The sequence below is a fragment of the Panthera uncia genome, chromosome B4 (genome assembly GCF_023721935.1).
Source record: "Panthera uncia isolate 11264 chromosome B4, Puncia_PCG_1.0, whole genome shotgun sequence".
Classification (NCBI taxonomy): domain Eukaryota; kingdom Metazoa; phylum Chordata; class Mammalia; order Carnivora; family Felidae; genus Panthera; species Panthera uncia.
In genome coordinates, this window is record NC_064809.1 from 26384653 (window position 1) to 26401507 (window position 16855).

The 16855-nt window shown below is 44.2% G+C and overlaps 1 protein-coding gene across 1 annotated transcript; it reads right to left on the reverse strand.

Annotated features, from left to right (window-relative positions):
* Positions 1–3562: 3562 nt before the first annotated feature.
* LOC125919768 (60S ribosomal protein L23a-like) lies at positions 3563–4251 on the reverse strand. The gene has a single exon (XM_049626642.1). The coding sequence runs from the start codon at positions 4088–4090 to the stop codon at positions 3563–3565; it is 528 nt and encodes a 175-aa protein (XP_049482599.1). The 5' UTR covers positions 4091–4251.
* Positions 4252–16855: the final 12604 nt, after the last annotated feature.

The window sequence follows — 16855 nt, forward strand, 5'->3', positions numbered from 1 at the left end:
TGAACCAGGGGTAGATAAATCGATTTCATCCCACTCAGGGGTAGATAAAGCGATCACGTCTCACTTGCCATCGGTAGGCGGTGGCTCTCTGGTCTGAGCGAGGAAGGCTTCTGAATCTGCCTTTAGCTTCTGTGAAAGAGAAAGTCGCGGCCAATTCACATCTAATCAACGGGCCTTGAGCAAGAAGGACAGCAAGTCTGCCCTCCTTCTAAATTGCTGTGGAGTCAGACGCAAAGCGAAACCACTAGTCGGCTGGCCAGACAGTCCGAGTGATAAAGGTTATGATGAATTCCCTGTTCCCCCGGCATTTCTCGAATCTAAGTAAACAAGTCAATTTATGGTGTAGGCTGATTTCATCCCCAAAATGAGTGTCACAAAAAAGCTGAGTGTACTTTTAGGAAACGGCCCCTTTTTAGAGAGTTCCTATCTAAGGTGATGTCATGCCGAGGCTTCCAGATGAAGAGGAATCTTTTCTGGAGGAAACTTCTGACCTTTAACCAGGGGTATTCGATAGCCGATCCTCATTTCAACCGGGGCCTCTGGGTTCCAGCTTTGATAATCAATGCCCATAACAGTTCGATGTGAAACTCTGATTTGGTATATGAGTCACCATAGGCCAGTGTGGGGCAGGGGAATACCCTGTCCACTAGAAAGAAAAGTCACTGCGGCACGGGGGGGTGGGGGGTGTGGGGTGAGTCAGACCACAGCTACTCTTGAGAACCTTCATGCTGATAATTCACCCACTTATCTCAAGGAACCGAGGGGCTTTTTCCTTTAAAACAAAACAAAACAAGAAAAGTTGCCAACACCCCAACTGGGATTTCAGAAGCTAATTTCCAATTTGCTCCATTCCACATTACTTTGAGGGAATCTTTGGTTTCTTGGTATTAACATCTTGTTACGGGACAGTTTTAAGTGCTATGGAATCAGAAGGAATAAGAACACAAACTGCCTATACTGATCCCTCAGCTTTGGCCGTTTTGAGTCCATGGACGGTCTGGCTTTATCTCTTCCCCCACCTGCTGCCCACCCCATCCTCTGGGTTCTTTCGAAGTAAATCCAGCATATATCATTTTATCAGTAAATTCAGTGGGGTTTTTATACTTGTGCTTCGCAGGTTGAAAAAGCTCTACCAAAACTTATCCCCCATCTGTTACCACACCCTCTTACAGACCTGGCTGCAACCTGTCCCAGGTCACAGGGATAGTAAGTGACAGAGCCAGAGGTTAAACCCGGGAAGCTCCAGCTCAGACCAGCAGATAAATTATTTAAACTCAGAGCCCTCATCTAATTACAAGCGACTCTTTAATAAAAAATACTGAGGGGCGCCTGGGTGGCTCAGTCGGTCGAGCTTCTGACGACGGCTCGTGTCATGATCTCGCAGTTCATGAGTTCAAGCCCCGCGTGGAGCTCTGTGCCGACAGCTCGGAGCCCTGAACCTCCTTCGGATTCTGTGTCTCCCTCTCTCTCTGCCCCTGCCCCGCTCTCTCTCTCTCTCAAAAATAAATAAAACATTTAAAAAAACAAATAGTGAATGTGGAGAGTAGCTGCTAGCTTGCATAATACAGTCAACCAATATTTCTAAGCACCTACTATGTTCACAATAAACACTTATACATAAATAGTGTTTTGCAATGTACAAAGCCATTTATTTTTTTAATGTTTATTTTTGAGAGAGAGAGAGACAGAGAGACAGAGCGGATGCATGAGTGGGGGAGGGGCAGAGAGAGAGGGAGACACAGGATCTGAAGCAGGCTCCAGGCTCCTAGCCATCAGCACAGAATCCAATCCGGGGCTCGAACTCATGACCCATGAGATCATGACCTGAGCCAAAGCTGGACGCTTAACCGACTAAGCCATCCCGGCGCCCCCGTTAAAAGCCCTTCAAACTTCCAGATGGCCCCTGAGAACTATTACAGTGTGTATCTTATGAGGTAATAAAGTTCTGAACAGCCAGCTCAAGCTCTCTAAGTTTTGCTGGTAAGCGGTCTCAAACTCTGACTTCAAGGGCAACTCCCCTTCCAATATATAGGTCATGTGTTGCTGTCAGCAAAAGTAAAGCCTGGAAAAGCAAAAAGCATTGTACAAATGTAAGTGACGTGCCTCCTTCGCTACCAACAACGATCTACTGAACAGAATACGTGAACAGCGAGCGATCTACTGAACAGAATACGTGAACAGCGAGCAGTGTTTCCCAAAGGAGGGCAAACAGAGTATCAACTCCTGATCTCACTACAAATTATTTGTGAATATCTATCTGAAGGCCTCATCTTGTGGCTGACTACACCAGCAATTCAGACTGTGGTAACACGCTGAAGTCTGAAAAGACGAGATGTGCTCTAGCGAAAATGAGAGCCCCCACAGGAAATTCTGCATTACTGAAAACCACTCATCTCCAGCGTGGCTCTGCCCCCCACCCCAAGCCCCACGGCCTGGTCCCTCCCCTGGGAGGAATGGGTTGATTGGGAAGTTAGACATTACACCAAGCCACACGGACAAATCCTGTCTGAGAAGCAGCCTCAAGAGGGAAGAAAAAAATGCATTAGATAAAGGAAACTCAAGAGGCCACAGGAAAAAAAAAAAAAATACGAGCACTGAAATGGCATTTCCTGTAGTTTCAGGGAAACATGCACTGTCGTCATTCTGTGAAACCTCATCCACTATTCTGCTTGCGGGCAGGGAATACGAGGAGAAGCCTGCCGGTGTTTCCTGCCTCCTCCACTCCTGCGAGCTCACAAAACCACCCATCAGAATCTTCTACCATGAGGCCTCTTGACCCAAACATTCAAGCTACTCTTTCAACAGAGTGCTCTTTCTGCACACCAAAAAACAATGCGTGCATTAGTTGTTCAGTGGACCCAAAGGAAAAAAATGTTTGCTTCACTGATGTACTTGAGACGTGTTGCCTTGAATTATTTTTGCATGGAATACTTAAAATATATTTCCAAACGGTCAAATGTCAACCATGCGCACATTTTCAAGCAATTTAGGGTTTAGTATGTTCTAGTGAATGAATTCCTATCTTGCAGATTTAAGCAAAAAGAGCCCTTTGAAAAGTCTTAGTTATTTTTTCAAATAAGAGCTAAATAGTCAGTCCACTTGGTAAGTATCTTTGGCTGTGATTTTTAATTTTTTTTTTTTATTTTGACCTAATTTTCCCCCAGATACAAGCCAGAAAAATCTGCTTACATGAAGATAGTTTTAAGGTGACAGTAAAATTACCAATTCCAATGAGGCAGATAGGACATCGTGTCTCCTACGAGAAGGGTCTAAGTTATGATATGTATCTTCCAGGAAGAGACCATGAGGTGGACGGGGTGATCAAAGCAAAAGACATTGCCGGAAAGTCTACACTGATAATGAATCTTGTTTATGAGTGGCATGACCTTGTTTGCATCATTGATTTTTGCTTCCAGTCCTTAGTGGTCATTTCCTGCTGGTTTCTTAAAATGAAATGACCAAACCATCCCAACCTCATTCCTGCCCCCCAAAAACTAACAGCCTCAATTCAGTTTTGTGGTTACTGTTATCCCATAGGTTCTAATCAGACGTTTTTTCCCCCTCACCTGAGCTTAGCAAACTTGCTCATTCCTGAGCTGTGGAACCATCTGGGGACCTCTTGCCTCACGGATACATGAAGGACCAATAAACATTTAATGAGTATTTGGAGTTTAGGCTCTATCCTGAAGTTGATTTTTTTTTTTATGGTGGAAAAAAAATGTATATTTAGATTTAGCCAGCTGGACTCCATCTCAATGAAGCCAATTTTGTTGGCGGAATCCAAAGTGTCATAGTCGGGACTCAGCAGAACGTATGCCTTCTTCTCTCCGTTGGGCCCAACCCGGGTGTTGACCTTGGCCACGTCAATGTCATAGAGCTTCTGCACAGCCTGTCTGATCAGGTGTTTGCTGGCCTTGGCATTGGCAATGGATACAAGTGTGTTGTTGTCTTCTATTTTCTTCAGGGCTGACTCGGTGGTCACAGAGAACTCGACGATGGCACAGGGCAACTTGTTTCTCTGGAGGCGCTCTTTTAAGGATATTTGGGCTGCCTTTGGAGACGCCATCAGAATGGCCATCAGAATGGCCATCAGAATGTAGGTGATAGGCTGCTCTTCCTTTTTTGTGACTGTGGATGCCTTTCAGCACCACTTTCTTGGCCTTCAAAGCCTTTGCTTTGGCTTCGGCTTTGGGAGGGGTAGGGGCTTCCTTCTTTGCCTTCGGCGTCATCTTTGTGAAAGGTATCCTGAAGTTTAAATGCTGCTGACCACAAATTTATTTTTTAAATGCACTCTTCAGTAATAATCTAGATCTTGTTTGTTTTGAAGAACAGAGCTCTAGTGACTAAACAAAAATACATATACCAGATGCGCTTCTCTGTTCCAAAGGAACCAGAATGAATTTTCCAACCACATCTCCTTAAATCTCCAAACAAGGGAATGAGTGGATGACCTGGTATCTTCATTTTCTTTCCATGTAAGAGTCTGATGATCCAAGTTGGCTCAGAGAGTTCAGTCAATTTCTGAAGCCACATCTATCCCTTTATAAAACCTGGCTCTTAACCAAAATGTAGATGGCTACACACTTACACTGAGTTTGTGTACTTTATGCATTTGGGTAACTTAACATCATGCACATAGAATCTGATACTGACATTTGTCCCATATACACTTACAAATAAAAACAAGAACAGACAGCATACGATGAAGAAGGAATATGGAACTTTTGCTTTTTCACAGCCATTAAGAAGGATTCCAGGCTGCGGATTAAACTGTCATGAAGAATTATCTGCTGAATTACCTGTGTGTTCAGCAACGCTTATCATGAGGAGTAATCATTCAGTGGCAGAGCACAGATAGTAAATATAGCACGTTCTACTTACTATAATTCAGTAGTTCTCCACCTTCCACCAAATGCCTCCTTTACTGTTAAGAAGTGAACCTGATAGAAAATAAAACCTACACGCATTAAAAAAAAAAAAAAATTTAATGTAGAGGGGCGTCTGGGTGGCTCAGTCGGTTGAGCGCCCGACTTCGGCTCCGGTCATGATCTCATAGCTCATGAGGTCGAGCCCCACTGTCGGGCTCTGTGCTGACAGATAGGAGCCTGGAACATGCTTTGGATTCTGTGTCTCCCTCTCTCTCTGCCCCTAACCCACTTGCATTCTGTCTCTGTCTCTCTCAAAAAATAAATAAACATTTATGTATATATATATATATACATATATATATATATGTATATATATATATATATATATATATATATATATTTAATGTAGAAAGATTGGGGGGGACTTACGAGAAGTTATAAATAGAGTTTTAATGTTATTACAATGGAGAGATTAACTGTGCTGGAGGAGGGCCTTGATGACTTCCAGTTAAAGATGGTGAGTTGAGCACATGTCGTCGTCCCCATGCTCTCCTGAAGTACCACTATTGTAACAGCAAAGGGTTTTTTAAAGGCATAAGCCATAGAGAACAACAACAACAACAAAAAGTAGGGGGACTGGAAAATTATATGTAACAGACTTTGTAGAACCAAGCAATTGAACACTAACCCAGTATTGGGGGAAAGTTAAGAAAGAACCCAACATAAATTGCAGACCTCCAAAATGCTGAAGAAATGGCATCATCGGATACTTCCAGAAAAACTAACCAGAGACTTGGTTAAAAGTCTGTTTCAGGGGCGCCTGGGTGGCGCAGTCGGTTAAGCGTCCGACTTCAGCCAGGTCACAATCTCGCGGTCCGTGAGTTCGAGCCCCGCGTCAGGCTCTGGGCTGATGGCTCGGAGCCTGGAGCCTGTTTCCGATTCTGTGTCTCCCTTTCTCTCTGCCCCTCCCCCGTTCATGCTCTGTCTCTCTCTGTCCCAAAAATAAATAAAAAACATTGAAAAAAAAATTAAAAAAAAAAAAAAGTCTGTTTCAGTAGCAGTAAAGTCTCCATATCTCCTCCCTTACTCTTGAGACTGTCCCTCTTTTCCCTGGTGCAAGGTTTATTCTCTGGACAGAGTAGAACAGAGGGCATCTGGGCTGGGGGAGACCAAGCATAATTTAAGGTGATGCTTAGGTTTCAAGAAAAGAAGGATTAAGTGAAGACATACTGAAAATTGAGACCCTGAGCACCCTCCACACTCGGCTCCCAGAGGCTGACAGCCAGACTTAAATCACCCACCAGCAGACCAGACAATGCAGAATCCACTTCAAAAGGAAAGATCTAGAGACACAAATACTGATACTAATAGTGACTTTTTCCCGATGAAACAGCATGTCCAGATCATGCTAAAGTGCACCCCACGGGTAGAAATCAGGCCCCTATGTCCACCACCATTAATCAGCTCTGAGCTCTGGATTGTTAACTATGAATGGATAGCCAAGGAGCAACAGACATTTGGAGAAACCTTTGCATAGGAAGAAGAAAAGTCAAAGCAAAATTAATCAACAATAAAAATGTTGGGGGGGAAAAAAGTAAGAAAAAAAGAGAAGAAAACTTTAAAAAGAAACGATCATCAATTTCTTGAGAATAAAATAAGACAAGATATTCTTTCCATGAAATAAGAACAATGTTTTCAAAGAGGTTTTCCTGAGAACAACAATGTGCTTTAAAGTTAAAATATCGGGATGCCTGGGTGGCTTAGCCAATTAAGTATCCGACTCTGGATTTCGGCTTAGGTGATGATCTCATGGTTCATGAGATCAAGACCCCCATCAGGCTCTGAGCTGACAGCATGGAGCCTGCTTGGGATTCTCTCTGTCTCTGTCTCTGTCTCTGTCTCTCTCTCTCTCTCTGCTCCTCCCCTGCTTACACTCTCTCTCTGTTTGTCTCTCTCTCAAAATAAATAAACATTGAAAAATAAAATTAAGTAAAATTAAAAGATAATCAGAGAAAAAAATTTAATCTCTGGAAATTTTTGAAGTTAAAATTGAGGAAATATCCCAGAAATGAAAAAGGAAAAATAGAAGGAAATACACACACACACACACACACACACACACACACACAAATTATAAGATCTAATTAAGAGTCCAGAAAAAGCTAACTGAAAAAAATGAATACGAGAATAACATTAAAGAAATTATGTGTATAAATTTCCTAAATCTGAACATTAGTTTCCAAATTAAGAGTCTAGAACTCCAGAATAATGTGCTAAGTGTCATTGCCCTGAAGTTTCAGAATACTGCAGTCAAGGATCAGGAATCTGAATGACTTTAACATTGTCAAGAAGCACACCAGAAGGTAGAATAAAATAGAACAAAATACTTGCAACACGTTGAATGGAAATTACCTCTTATCTAGGCTTGTGTACTCAGCCAACTATCAATGAAGCACAAGAATGGAATAAAGACATTTTCCAAAATACAGGTTCTTGTAACTTTGCTTCCCGTGCACTGTCTCTCAAGAAGCAATGATGAAAGTACTCTAATGAAATGAAAAAGTCAGTGGGTCAGCAAGCGGCATGGAAGCCTCTTGATGGTGAAAGGAACTCCCAAGATCTCCAGCCTCATGTCATGGCTCCGTGGAGCAGAAGGTTCCAAGTTGAGCAGAGGACCTCGAGATCAACAGTCTGGGATGACAAGGGCGAGCCCCTTAGCAATTCCTTCAGCAGAGCACCTGTTGGAAAAGGGAGCTGTCAGGGACAGCCTCCAGCTACCGTGCCTGGCCATGCTGTCACCAGGCTGTTCCTGGCCAACACCCCAGCACTTCTGTCCAACATGCGATTCCTCCGGTGAGGCTCTCAGCCAGCCATGCGGAGAATTCCTCAGAGCTGTACTGCAGTTGAGGCTCTCTCTTCCCCCTTCCCGTATCAGCCCGCATCCTGGTCTGAAGGCTCTCCCTGCCTCTCCTGCCTTCACCCTCTATCTTTCCACAGGCCTTTCCCCCCCAAATTCTCTCACCCTTCAGATATCATTTTCATGTCTACTTCCTGGAGGACCCAAACCAACCCAAATCCAGAACACAGGTTAGAAACTCCTGGAAAAGAGCCTTAAAGAAGACACAATTGGGGCGCCGGGGCGACTCTGTTAGTTAAGCACCAGACTCTTGATTTAGGCTCAGGTCATGATCTCAGGGTCCTGAGTTGGAGGCCCGAGTTGGACTCTGCACTGGGTATGGAGCCTGCTTAGGATTCTCTCTCTCCCTCTCTCCCCCACCCGGCTCACTCTCTCTCACGCTCACTCTCTCTCTCTCTCTCAAAAAAAGAGATCAAAGTATTAGAATACCCAATATATTTGATTTCAGTGAACAACGTTAATACAAACAGAGATCTGGGAATAATCAATGATAAGTACATCGACGATGAGCCTCTTTCCCACCCAACAAAAAGCAGTAGTTACCTCCACTGAGTAAAAGCCTAGTTGGCTGCATGACACAGCTCAGAACAGAATAAGAATGTAAGCACCACACAGTAATCTACCTGAAGTTACAACTTACGTTGGAAAAACAGAGCGACAGGAAATTTCCAAAAATGCGGTAGGGATTAGTTGTGAAAGAGAACTAAACCTTCAGCTTGAATATTAAGAAATCAATAGCTAATGCCTACAACAGGAAAATGAAGAAGCAACAAGTATGTTACACAATGAAATGAGGTGAACGGTACCAAAAGAATCAGAATTGTTGGAGGTAGTTGCCCCTGGAAAACGGATAATGAAAGGGGGCAGTTTAGGAGACTGGGTTTTTTTTTTTGTTTTTTTTTTTTGCAGTAAAAAGCATAAAGAACAATTTAACTCTTAAACTCTGCCCAACTATAACTTTCATGAAAAAAATGCATTGCTGGGGCACCTGGGTGGCTCAGTCAGTTGACCATCCGGCTCTTGATTTTGGCTCAGATCATGATCTCATAGCTCATGAGATTGAGCCCTGTGTTAACCCCACTAACTTGGGGCTCACAGCCTGGGATTCTTGGGATTCTCTCTCTCTCTCTCTCTCTCTCTCTCTCTCTCTCTCTTCAAAAAAATAAATAAATAAATATTAAAGAAATAATACATTGCAAAACAAAAGAATGCATTGCAGAGAAGCTCAGTGTGAAGTAAGAGGAAGGCCCTAAGCAGACCGTGAAAGAGAGGGAAGGATCAGCCATGACGAGGTGGGTGAGAGAGGCCTGGGATCTAGAACCAACAGCTTATGCTGTGTCCGAAATAGAGCGAACAATAGGTCGGCGTGGCTGGAGTGTGGTGAGCAGTGAGGAGAACAGCACACGATGACCCTGGACACACAGGTGGGGACACACAGGGCCTTGTCAGCCACATTATCACAGGACCTTATCTTAGGAGCCACGGGAAGACTTTTGAAAAGATTTCTGTGGGAGGCTGTCTCACATTACTGTTTAAGATCACCAATGAGGGGGGCGCCTGGGTGGGTTCTTGGTTAAGCGTCCGACTTCGGCTCAGGTCATGATCTCATGGTTAGTGGGTTTAAGCCTACTAAGTCTGGCTCTGTGCTGATAGCTAAGAGCCTGGAGCCTGCCTCAGACTCTGTGTCTCCCTCTCTCTGCCTCTCCCCTACTCGCTCTCTCTCTCTCAAAAAAAAAAAAAAAAAAAAAAAAACCTAAACATTAAAAAAAAAAACATCACTGTCAAGGGTGCTGAGAATGTGTTGGAGGGACATTCCGGGAGGGTGAGGAAGAGGGGGCTGTCCCAAATGATGGCCGGTCGTCTTCCTTGAGGCCCTGGGGGGATTGGCGGTGAATTACTGGTAAAGCACACGAGGCCTATGCTGAGGAGCAGCAGATGTGGGACCAAAGATAAATTCAGTTTTAGTTACGATGGGTTGAAGGTATCTGAATCTAAGTCAAGAGGTCAAGTAAGCAATTGGAATCACAGGTCATGGGCTTAAGGAAAGATCTGCAAATCTACACATGCAGATTTGAAGGTCATCGACCTACAGAGTGGTGGTGATTAAAATCCGTGGGAGAGGGGAAATGCTTAAGGAAGAAAGCTGGGAGTGAAACCCTGAGTGGAGCCCTGTGTTGTGCCGTGATAGAAAGGTTGAGTGCTGGAGGAGCTGCCAAAGGAGACAGAGAAAGAACAACTGGCCGGGAAGAAGGGAACCATTGGAGGGTTCGCTGGAAGCATGGGAAGATCCTCTGGGTCCACCACACACACAATTCAGACATCCAGATGGAACTCTCGGGGCTGGAGTTCAGCCACGGAGAGAGAACAGCCTCAGGAGTAGACAAACATTGAAAAAAAAAAAATGGCGGGAGGACAGAGTCCCCCACCAGGTGTGTGTCCCAAAAGCGTCATACTGGTCACAAAGGCTGGGGCACAAGAAGAAGGTTCAAATGATGCAGAAAAATGCAAAGAACGAGAGAGAGAGAAAAAAAAAAGAGGTTGTGACCAACTAGAAACTCACTCAACTTCTGAGCGTTTCGACACCCAACTTCATAGGTGAAAAACTGTGGTAGCCAACGGGTTTATAAGAAACGGTTTGATGCACAGAAACTAATTTGTGTGTGAGTTCTTTGGCTCTTTGTCATTCATTTGGTCAGAGTGATGCAAATTCTCACATTGCTTTACCCTTGCCACTGACGTGTGTCATTTCTGGAGAGTTCCTCCCACCAGTGGGTGGCCTGGCGTAAGTATTGTCAGAGCCTCCGGTTCTGCCCCCCGTGTGCCTTATCACACTCGGTGACTGAGGTCTTTCCAACTGCTGACACCACTTCCTAAGGCTGAGAAATGACATGTTTTTCTACTCAGGTAAAAACATAAACACAAGCCCTCTTGAAAGGGTAACCGAATAATATTATGCCCCATTGGAATACCTACTTGAAAAGTGTGAAAATAATAAGCTCTTTGTTGAAAAAGTCTGATCAACTGCTGTTTTTTCTACACACTGTCTTAATAAAACAACATCAAAAAACCTGATTGGAAGGTATGATAATATTTTCCTTTAGGAAAAAAAAAAAATCAGCACAGCTCAGTGCGCACAAACTTCTGCTCTCTGGAAGGACTGTAGGGATATATTCTGCATATTGTCTTGATTGTTGTGGATCGTAAATGAAGAGTAAATGCCTCAGGGGAAGGCTGCTTCATACTAACTCGTATGCTAACTCGTAGAAGTAAAAATAGGGTATCAGAAAAATCAGAGAACAGTGGTTTTGACCACATTGGCCACAATTTCTATGGTCGTGTGCTGCAATTCAAAGGAAATGCTTCCTTCTTTTCTTTTTCCTTCCCAAAACAATGCTTGTTAAATAACGCTTTGGGGAAAAAAAAGAAAGCAATATATATTGTTCTCTTCTCATCGATTTCTTGGCTTCTTCATTTGCATTTCATTATTTCCATGGCTTGAAAATGTAGGCTGAGGGAATGGGTGAATCACATCCAAAGTTCAGCTCCCTGGAAAGAACTGTGTGTTTTGATCACAGTTCTTGGTGGCAAACGATGAAAAGTGATTCCGGTAAATTTATGCAAAACTTATTGGAAACATAGCGAATGGCTCTCGGCATCAGAAAACAGCTAGCAGCCAAAGGAGGCCAGGCAGCTGAGCAAACCACAGGGTCAGGCTGCTTAGAATTCTGCCATTGGCCTTTGCTACCAGATCCTGGTCACTTTCCACCTTTGACTGGCCATCCTCCTACCACTCAACCGCATCCTGCCACTCTAGTAATCTCCAACTGCCCTGAGTCTCCGCTTCAACCCCTCAAGATCTCAAGTTTCAGGTAAGAACACCCACTTGTGCTAACCTTGCTAATGAGATCATACCCTGGACTCCAGGAAGAGAGGCTATAGAATATTCTCTTCCATTTTGGATTTTGTAGTTTTGGATTCTAATTGTTCCTCAACACCAGAAAGGGTTTTCCAACGTTGGGCGACCAAAAAATGACGTGATCACCATAACATGTTTCAAAGTTTTCTGACCATGATTCCTAAGAAGAAACACATTTATAGCACACATCAGCACTCACACACACACTCATACCCATGCATATAAATGAAAGTTTCATATGACATTTATCATTCTTCATCAGACCACCACCTTATGACCTTTGGGTGATACACAAAAAACACAGGGGGTGTCATCCACATGAACTAAAATGCAAATGACATTCTTAAAATGTGCAGTGCACGACCTACAAAACCGTACCTAGCTGCCTTATCTACAGTGCACCTTATTGTCTTTTTTTAATTTAAATTTTTGCAAATACGAATCGCAAACCACTAAATGGACTTCATAACTCACGCAATGAACTGAATTGTGTCCCCCACCACCACCACCAGAATTCAGATGTCGAAGCCCTAACCCCCAATGCGACTGTATTCAGACATAGGGTACTTGGGTGGTAATTAAGGTTAAATGAGGTCATCAGAGTGGGGCCTGAATTCAATAGGACTGGTGGCCTTACAAGAAGAAGAGATCTCTCCCCCACCTCTCACCCAACAGACACACACATAGGAAAGGCCATGTGACCATACAGCTAGAAGGTGAGAAGGCACACTTCTGCAAGTCAGGAAGAAAACTCTCACCAGCTACCAACCCCTGCCGGCACCCTGACCTCACCTCCAACCTCCAAAACAGTGAGAAAATAAATTTCTGCTGTTTAAACCAGCCCGTCTATGGTATTTTGCTACAGTTGCCCTGGCCGACTAAGACAACCCCGCAGTATGAAAAACACGACATTACGCAGTACTTAGGGCGATGTATCAGAAACACGCAGACTCCCTTAGCAGTCCATTTCTAGCTTCAAAGACTCCTTGATAAGTCCAGGCTGCAGTTGTTCCAGAAGAAAGCCTTCCTATTCTGCACTCCCATGTCCCTTTTCTCTCCCTCTGGGTCTTTTCTTCCATTTGGTTCCCATTTGACCCCTTCGTTAACTCTCTATATGCGCAAATTACACAGATCTTCCTTCTTTCCTTGTTTGCTTATTTCTTTTCCTTCTTCCTTTCCTTTCTTTACTCCCTCCTCCTCCTTTGCTTCCTTTGATGAACAGATCCTTTAAGATCTCAACACTTCCTTAAGCTACAATATCTGTTGGGAGCACTTTCATGAACTCACTCAATGGATTTCACGTGCATAAGGATCACTATTGGACACCTGGCTTTGAAAGCTTTGTCAAACTTCTCATCATTAGCATTCTCTTATCATTACGAGCAGAATTATAGCTTCTACCAATAAAGAGTAGAAAGGCCAACTTTTTTTTCCCATCTTGAAAGCAAGCCTGGTCGCACCCACCGTATCGAATCAAATCTAACGTGGTCTCAATTAGAACATAGCCAAGACTGGTCTCTATCAAAGGCAATAACAAATTAAGGGAAACTACCCTAAAAATTGTGTTATCTCCCCGGACTCTGTTCGTGCTTGTCTTATTTCAACTCCTTTCAGCACTCAGTATTGGCTTGCATTCCAGAAAGAAGGTGTTTTCAATTGTCTCCTTCATTCAGTCTCTCCCTTGATGGCTTCTACGCCTTAAGATGTTAAAAGGGTGGCGAATGATCTCACCTTGACATGTACTGTGTCTCAGTTACTTTGTATGCATCATCTTGCCTGATCTTCACATGCATGGGGTAAATACTCTTAACATCACCTTTTCAGGTAAGGACCTGGGGAGTCAGACCATTCGGGTTCACACTGGTGTAAGTTACGGATCCGTGTTTGTCCGATTCCAAAGTTCACAATCCTTTGCTGTATACAACATTGTCTTCCGATTGCATCATTTTATTCAGATTCAACCAGAGTACTGTCTTTCAAAAAGTCTGTATTTGGACATCGGAGTGTCTGAGGTGGGGACACCACACCTTACTTGATCTTAGCCAAAAGGCTGAGAAGCAAACGCCTACTTCTCTTCCAGAGCTCACAAGTCCAAGTTCTGATGGTGGATGCTGCACGCAACACCCTTGGATGACAGGGTTTGTCCCCTAAGAATCTCTCCAGCCAAATGGGCTTCCCTTGAAGATTCTATTAAATTTTTTAAGAAAAACTCACCAGGCTGAAGGCTTTGTGGTTTTCCTATCACTGATCCAATTACATTTCTTATATCTCACTTTCAAAAATATCTATAATTTGAATCCATCCGGCCTCATCCTCCCATTGTAAACTATGACATAAGAGGCTTCTCTTCAGTGTCTTTTGGACCATGTTGCTGTACAAATAGGACAGAACCAGTCAGAAAAACCTAAGCCTTCATTCTGGTTTTGACTCCTGGAAGCTGATGGTCTTTTAGACCATCTTGGAAGATTGTCCCAGCAGCTCTGAATTAACAGAATTCTACTAAATCCTTCCTAAGGTCTCTTTTTTGCTTTGAAAGTCAGTGATCTTTTCCCCCTTATTTGCTTTTCAAGGGTTTTATAGCCTTAGACTTTTTTCAAAATGGTGCTAAAGCGTTCTCTTTAGTTCTGAATCCCGATATTAGTCCTGACTAGCTAATTCTAAATGCAGCAGTTTAGAATCAACACTGTTTTTCAGACTAGGAAAACTCATTTCTCCAAAGACTTAGATGCCAATGCTATCAGGTTTCTAGATGGGCAGGGAAAGAAAGAAAAGGCGTGGGAAGGAAGTGGTGAGGGCAAGTTACCGGTAGTATACTCAACAAGGTAAACAGTGGTCAGTGAAGTCCAGGGGAATTTCTCTCTCGGGCCCTGCAAACAGGACAGCACGCTAGAGTGATTCCCCTAGACACCTCTTCCAGAAGTGTCCCCGGTGCCCTCCACTGAGACCCGGCTGTGGGCCTTGACTGACCAACTGGTTCCCATCAAGTGGCAGGGGGAGCGGCTCTCACTCTTTCTCCCCTACTCTCCTTTTGAAATGGAATTTCAGCTTTGCGAGCAGTAAGGCTTTGAACGAAATTTGGTACAAATCCAGAAGCTCGTGTACTTACAAACCTGCAACTTCATAAAAATGCAAACAGATCAGTCGTCCAGAGCAACAGGGCATCGATGTGCTTGCAAGTCTTGGCGTAGCAGAGCCACTCAGAGTTCAGCTGCTTCAGGGACCTTTTTATGTGCTTGGCTAATCAAACAAACTATTTCCAAGGTACACCCAAGCTCAATATTTAACATTTTAGGGAAACTTGAAGACAGACCAGTGAGGAAGACGAAGACAGGGGAAATCCACAGAACTCTGGGCAGCGGCACGGACCCAGCAGAGTCCTGGACCCCGATGGAAGCCTAGAGTTGCCTAGAATCCTATAGGTGCCCGGTGGAGATCTGAGACCCCCCCCCCCCAACACCTCCTTCAGCGTGGACCGAACTTGCAGATGCGTGGGGATACGGTTGCCAACCTAGTGTGCTGCGAAGGGCTTGAGAAGGATAATTACTCCTCTGTCCTTCCTGCAGGACAGTCTTCCTTACAATGCCTGCAATTTTGCTACCTGTCATTTGTTCTCCTTCGTCAAGCATTGCCCTCTCTCCAATTTTCATTCGAATTATAAATACTCTTGGAAGATAGATCACACTCACTCCCTGGTACTTTACTATGAATAAGTCTACCACGTGGTACCAAAAAGCAGGGAAGGCTGTGGGGACACAGATCAGATAGAAGGGGCAGGCAGTGTCTCACTAGGAGCAAGCCTTCTGCCCACATCACAGATTTGTCCGGAACCAGCCCCATCCCTATGCCGCACACTTTACTCCCACTGCGAAGGAAAGCCTGAGATCGTGGGTGTGTTTTCTTGAATCATTAAGGCATCTCCCAAAGATGGCCTCGATTTGGAAACAATCTGGCAAAGGAAAGACACCAAGTAGAAAAACAGAGGAGCATCTCGCGTGGTACCTGTGGCTTCACGGGCGTTCAGTGACTACATGTTCCTTCCTTCTTTCTTTGGTGCTTCAGTGTCTCTGCTGTATTAATTCCTTCTCACAGAGTTAGATTCCTTCTGAGTGTAGCTTTCATGTCGGAAATGACCAGAAATTCCAAATAAGGCTCATAAGAAATTGATCTTTGGGAAGGAACCGTCGCCATGAAAATCAGGAACTCACACCTGTTCAACGTAGGCTTGGCTGCTTCCAGCTTCCAGTTTCACTGGAGGTGGGAGTGAAAGCCAGCAAAACAAGGAGGTCAAAACATTCTCGAGTCACGGGGAAGGCACTGCGATGAAGCTCGCTCCTCTCTACATTATTTATTCCTGCAGATATCTCTATTGCCCTTCCATTTATAAGCGCTCTCACCATACAAGGCTGATTACATAACTCAATGTGATCCTAGCTCCTCGGCTTTCCATAGTAGTTGGTACATTTAAAGGAAACAGATCTTTCTTGTTTCCTTTCATGCGTGTGGAATGGAGATCCCATCTTCACTAACCCCGCGAAGGTCTTCTCCAACTGATTCATTCCAATTCCCGTGACCGAATACGTGACCATGCTCAGTCTTTCCCGTCTCACATCTTCATCCCTGCAGCCTGTGCCTCTAGCCTTCACAGTGCATTTACAGCCCTCTTTCCTCTTTCACCATTTCTTGGCAGTTAATTTTTTTTAGGCCCTTGCTTGATTTTTCTGTTCTCTCTTTTCCCCGCTTTCATGCCACTTCCTGTGTTTCTACTCCTTACCCTTGCTTTTCTCCCTTAGTACAGAGACATTCATTTCTTAATGAATTCCCAGAACACACAGTAGTACATTCAGGGGAAACAGAAATGAAAGGCGCAGCTTTCCTCTAAGGGACTCACAGTTCAGGGTAACGGATGGGTGGACCACTCTTTGTCACACAGCACAAAGAACACAAGCCACAGAGGAGAGACAGACGGTGGCAGGGACCCTTCCTAGAGAAGTTGACGCTTGAGCGGTTTCCTAAGAACCCAAATGCGTGGCGGTTAACCAGGCAGAGGAGGGGCTGGCTGGTGGGAAGGACATTCAGCGCAGAGAAATGAGTCTTGGTCAAGGCAGGACACAAGAGAAAGCATGCACAGAGCTGGTTGCCATGAGTCTCGCTGGA

Excerpts from the sequence above, each read along its gene's own strand:
- LOC125919768 (XM_049626642.1), bottom strand. The coding sequence starts at position 4,090 with ATGGCCATTCTGATGGCCATTCTGATGGCGTCTCCAAAGGCAGCCCAA.